Source organism: Salmo salar, unplaced genomic scaffold (genome assembly GCF_965601325.2).
Source record: "Salmo salar unplaced genomic scaffold, fSalSal1 ptg000781l, whole genome shotgun sequence".
In the NCBI taxonomy this organism is placed as follows: domain Eukaryota; kingdom Metazoa; phylum Chordata; class Actinopteri; order Salmoniformes; family Salmonidae; genus Salmo; species Salmo salar.
Window position 1 is genome coordinate 142,455 of NW_027675496.1, and position 6,663 is coordinate 149,117.

Here is a 6,663-nt window from a genome sequence, read left to right on the forward strand (position 1 = left end):
GTGTGGTTTTAATATGATTTGACTCTTTGCAGGCTGTCAGGCTGTCTAGTCACAGAGGAAGGCTGTGCTTCTCTGGTCTCAGCTCTGAGGTCAAACCCCTCACACCTGAGAGAGCTGGACCTGAGCTACAATCACCCAGGAGACTCAGGAGTCAGACTGCTCTCTGCTGGACTGGAGGATCCACACTGCAGACTGGAGAAACTCAAGTATGTAGAGGGTTTATGTCAATGTTCATATCAGACATGTTGGACTTTTCAGGCTAGTTAAGACAAACATTCTTACCACCACTTGGACAAAGTTATATGCTGACTGTGTGTGTGTGTGTGTGTGTGTGTGTGTGTGTGTGTGTGTGTGTGTGTGTGTGTGTGTGTGTGTGTGTGTGTGTGTGTGTGTGTGTGTGTGTGTGTGTGTGTGTGTGTGTGTGTGTGTGTGTGTGTGTGTGTGTGTGTGTGTGTGTTCAGGTGTATCACTCATTGACTGTCTGTTCTTCTGCTTACTGCTACAGTGTGGAACATGGTGGAGAGAACAGAATGAAACCTGGACTTAGAAAATGTGAGTGTTGACTGCTGTGAAGAAAATGACTTAATAAGTCTTAATTCAAGTTAAGTCAAAGACCACCATCATTACTGACTTGGTCATATTAAATATCAGCTGTAGTTCTACAGAAGCAGAAATCAGGGACACCAAAGTTTACAAAGAGTTGACGTGTGTGTGTGTGTGTGTATAATTATTGTGAATAAGTGTGTTTTATATTACCATACAGTATAACATATGATCATTCAACAAGTCTCAAGTTACCTTAACTTCTCCTTTTGATACCTAGAAACATCTACATTAAATGAATTAGTGAAAAGTGAGTTAACATTCTAATGTGAATGATGATGATTTCTAATATTGTGTCTGGTTTCATCCATCAGATGTCTGTGATCTCACACTGGACCTAAACACAGTAAACAGACGCCTCTCTCTGTCTGAGGAGAACAGAAAGGTGACATGTAGGAGAGAGAAGCAGCCGTATCCTGATCACCCAGAGAGATTTGAGGTCTGTAGACAGGTGCTGTGTAGAGAGGGTCTGACTGGGCGCTGTTACTGGGAGGTAGAGTGGAGTGGGATAATGGGGGCTGGTATAGGAGTGACATATAAAGGAATCAGCAGGAGAGGATGGGGTAAGGACTGTTGTCTTGGATACAATGACAAGTCCTGGAGTCTGATCTGCGATGACAACAGTTACATTGCCAGGCATAATAATAATTCCACTACCATAGACGTCCCCTCCTCCAGCTGGTATAATAATAACTCCACTACCATAGACGTCCCCTCCTCCAGCTGGTATAATAATAACTCCACTACCATAGACGTCCCCTCCTCCAGCTGGTATAATAATAACTCCACTACCATAGACGTCCCCTCCTCCAGCTGGCATAATAATAATTCCACTACCATAGACGTCCCCTCCTCCAGCTGGTATAATAATAACTCCACTACCATAGACGTCCCCTCCTCCAGCTGGTATAATAATAACTCCACTACCATAGACGTCCCCTCCTCCAGCTGGTATAATAATAACTCCACTACCATAGACGTCCCCTCCTCCAGCTGGTATAATAATAACTCCACTACCATAGACGTCCCCTCCTCCAGCTGGTATAATAATAACTCCACTACCATAGACGTCCCCTCCTCCAGCTGGTATAATAATAACTCCACTACCATAGACGTCCCCTCCTCCAGCTGGTATAATAATAACTCCACTACCATAGACGTCCCCTCCTCCAGCTGGTATAATAATAACTCCACTACCATAGACGTCCCCTCCTCCAGCTGGTATAATAATAACTCCACTACCATAGACGTCCCCTCCTCCAGCTGGTATAATAATAACTCCACTATCATAGACGTCCCCTCCTCCAGCTGGTATAATAATAACTCCACTACCATAGACGTCCCCTCCTCCAGCTGGTATAATAATAACTCCACTACCATAGACGTCCCCTCCTCCAGCTGGCATAATAATAACTCCACTACCATAGACGTCCCCTCCTCCAGCTGGTATAATAATAACTCCACTACCATAGACGTCCCCTCCTCCAGCTGGTATAATAATAACTCCACTACCATAGACGTCCCCTCCTCCAGCTGGTATAATAATAACTCCACTACCATAGACGTCCCCTCCTCCAGCTGGTATAATAATAACTCCACTACCATAGACGTCCCCTCCTCCAGCTGGTATAATAATAACTCCACTACCATAGACGTCCCCTCCTCCAGCTGGTATAATAATAACTCCACTACCATAGACGTCCCCTCCTCCAGCTGGTATAATAATAACTCCACTACCATAGACGTCCCCTCCTCCAGCTGGTATAATAATAACTCCACTACCATAGACGTCCCCTCCTCCAGCTGGTATAATAATAACTCCACTACCATAGACGTCCCCTCCTCCAGCTGGTATAATAATAACTCCACTACCATAGACGTCCCCTCCTCCAGCTGGTATAATAATAACTCCACTACCATAGACGTCCCCTCCTCCAGCTGGTATAATAATAACTCCACTACCATAGACGTCCCCTCCTCCAGCTCCCACAGAGTAGGAGTGTATCTGGACTGGTCAGCCGGCACTCTGTCCTTCTATAGAGCCTCCTCTGACACACTGACCCACCTGATCACATTCACCTCCACATTCACTGAGCCCCTCTATCCAGGGTTTAGGGTTTATGATGTTGGCGACTCAGTGTCCCTGAAATAATAACTGGACACACACACACACACACACACACACACACACACACACACACACACACACACACACACACACACACACACACACACACACTGGACACACAGACACACACACACTGGGCACACACACACACACACGACACACACACACACACACACTGGACACACACTGGACACACACACACACACACTGGACACACAGACACACACACACTGGGCACACACACACACACACACACACACACACACACACACTGGACACAAACTGAACACACACACACACACACTGGACACACACACACACTGGACACACACACACACTGGACACACACACACACACACACTGGACACACACACTGAACACACACACACTGAACACACACACACACACACACACTGGACATAAACTGAACACACACACACACACACTGAACACACACACACACACTCTGGACACACACACACACACTGGACACACACACACACACACACACTGGACACACACACACTCAACACACACACTGGTCACATACACACACACACACACACACACATACACACACTCACACACACACACACACACTGAACACACACACACACACACACACACACACTGGACACACACACACTCAACACACACACTGGACACATACACACACACACACACACATACACACACTCACACACACACACACACACACACTGAACACACACACACACACACACTGGACACACACACACACTGAACACACACACACACACACACACACACACACACACACACACACACACACACACACACACACACACACACACACACACACACACACTGGACACACACACAAACTGGACACACACACTGGACACACACACACACTGAACACACACACACACACACTGGACACACACACACACACACACATACACACACTCACACACACACACACACACACTGAACACACACACACACACACACACACACACTGGACACACACACACTCAACACACACACTGGACACATACACACACACACACACACATACACACACTCACACACACACACACACACACACTGAACACACACACACACACACACACTGGACACACACACACACTGAACACACACACACACACACACACACACACACACACACACACACACACACACACACACACACACACACACACACAGGACACACACACAAACTGGACACACACACTGGACACACACACACACTGAACACACACACACACACACTGGACACACACACACACACACACACACACACTGGACACACACACACACTGAACACACACACACACACACACTGGACACAATCTGGACACACACACACTCAACACAGACACACACTGGACACACACACACACACACTGAACACACACACTCACACACACTGAAACACACACACAGACACACACACACACACACACACACACACGCTTGACACACACATGCTTGACAAACACACTGGATACACACACTCACTGGACACACACACTCACTGGACACACACACTGGACACACACATACTGGACACACACACACTGGACACACACTCACTGGACACACACACATTGGACACACACACTGGACACACACACTGGACACACACACACACTGGACACACATAAACACTGACACACACACACATACTCTGAACACACACACACTGACACACATAAACACTGACACACACACACTGACACACACACACACTCACTGGACACACACACACACACACTCACTGGACACACACACACACACACACTCACTGGACACACACACACACTGAACACACACAATGGACAAACACACAATGGACACTCACACATGACAGGCTTATAATATTTTCTGATCTTTTACCACTTTGCATTTTTTATGATATATTTTACTGTTTGTGTTTGTACCACAGGAGGTTGGTGGGACCTTATTTAGGGAGGACAGGCTTGTAATGGCTGGAGTGGAATAAGTGGAATGGTATCAAACACGTGGTTTCCATGTGTTCCATTTCATTCACTCTGTTCCAGACATTATTATGAGCCGTCCTCCCCTCAGCAGCCTCCTCTGGTATGTACTGTCCTGTATGTGAGAGAGCTCCAACAAGGAATTACAATGTATGTATTACTTTTAATACCTGCAAATGGCAAATAAACTACTGGAACTCCTTATGAATGTCTGCAGCCGACAAGAGGTGAAAATATTACCGGAATATTCAGCAAAATGTTGATGAAGACGTCACTCAATCCACCCAAAACAACATGCAGTCTTTCCACAAGACTCCCATGTAGTTATAGTGTGACGTTATGAGTCGACGTTAAAGTAACATTCTCACAACATACTGCACTTGTTTTATCCTGTTTTAGATGTATCCTCTGTTTAAACATTTAAACTCTTACAATAACACTGTTAAAATACCAATGTGATCATTTCTTGTCTTTTATGTTGGAAAAACAAATTGTACAATTATATGTGGACATACGCTCCATAGTTGTACAAGTATACATGGTTATATTGTACTTTTCATAATAAAACATACTTGAAACAAGAAAAAGCATGTTAATTGTGAAAACAATTTCGTTATTGATTTTTACATTGCTTCTCCCTGTCTCATGTTGACGTTTGTCATGAATCTTGACCTGGAGGCAGAACTGTGCGATTTCCTCTAGATATGCCAGCTGCAAAGTCAGAATTGGCTGTGGAAAATAATGTTGTTTTATGGTCTTAATTTAAGGGAAGGATTAGCAGTGTGGTTAGGGTTGAGGTTAGGATTAAAATCTGATTGTATTACTTTGTGCCTGTGCTAGCTAGTAACCACTTTGCTGAACTGCCTCCAGGGGAAGATTCATGACAATAAATGCCAACCTGTCTCCAGAACAAGATTCATGACAATAAATGCCAACCTGCCTCCAGAACAAGATTCATGACAATAAATGCCAACCTGCCTCCCAGTCGTCCCCTCCTTATCTTTACAAGGCTGCAGAACATGCAAGCTAGTGATGTGGGGGTTCTCTCATAAGCCTCAGTCCCCAGGTGGGTAGATGGCAGGTTGTATAAAGAGAAGCTAGTGATGTGGGGGTTCTCTCATAACCCTCAGTCCCCAGGTGGGTAGATGGCAGGTTGAATAAAGAGAAGCTAGTGATGTGGGGGTTCTCTCATAACCCTCAGTCCCCAGGTGGGTAGATGGCAGGTTGAATAAAGAGAAGCTAGTGATGTGGGGGTTCTCTCATAACCCTCAGTCCCCAGGTGGGTAGATGGCAGGTTGAATAAAGAGAAGCTAGTGATGTGGGGGTTCTCTCATAACCCTCAGTCCCCAGGTGGGTAGATGGCAGGTTGAATAAATAGAAAACGATAGGCTACATAAAACAATCCATAAATGTATAATTATTATGTAATTTACACAAAACATTAAGGACACTTTTCTTTCCATGACAAACTGACCAGGCGTAACTCAATATTAGGAAGGTATCCTTAATATTTTGTCCACTCAGTGGCTCTGACCCTTTACGTAACAGTCAATCCTCTTTTTATTGGGTATTTACCAACGTTTCAGCATCACTGTGCCTTCTTCAGGGTGATGTCATCAATACTTGAACCAGGTTATGTAGATGAGCAGTGCAATTAGTGCAACCAATGACAATAGAGGGGTGTGTCATAATGATTAAGTTAATTACAATGAATTAATGAAACTGTTAAAAAAAAACAATAGTTTATGGCATATTAAATATTAAACAATAGTAGGGTATATTATATATATCCGGCTCTCCATGTAATCGGATTCATTATGATCTAGGATCAGGTTCCCCCTCTCCATGTAATCTGATTCATTATGATCTAGGATCAGGTCCCCCCTCTCCATGTAATCTGATTCATTATGATCTAGGATCAGGTCCCCC

At 44.8% G+C, this 6,663-nt stretch overlaps 1 protein-coding gene across 1 annotated transcript; it reads left to right on the top strand.

The window, feature by feature from the left end:
* Positions 1–495: 495 nt before the first annotated feature.
* LOC145877274 (uncharacterized) lies at positions 496–2,855 on the top strand. Its single transcript, XM_082972573.1, has 2 exons — positions 496–552; positions 918–2,855. Exons 1-2 carry the CDS (start codon positions 531–533, stop codon positions 2,753–2,755), a joined length of 1,860 nt encoding a protein of 619 aa, XP_082828699.1. The 5' UTR covers positions 496–530; the 3' UTR covers positions 2,756–2,855.
* Positions 2,856–6,663: the final 3,808 nt, after the last annotated feature.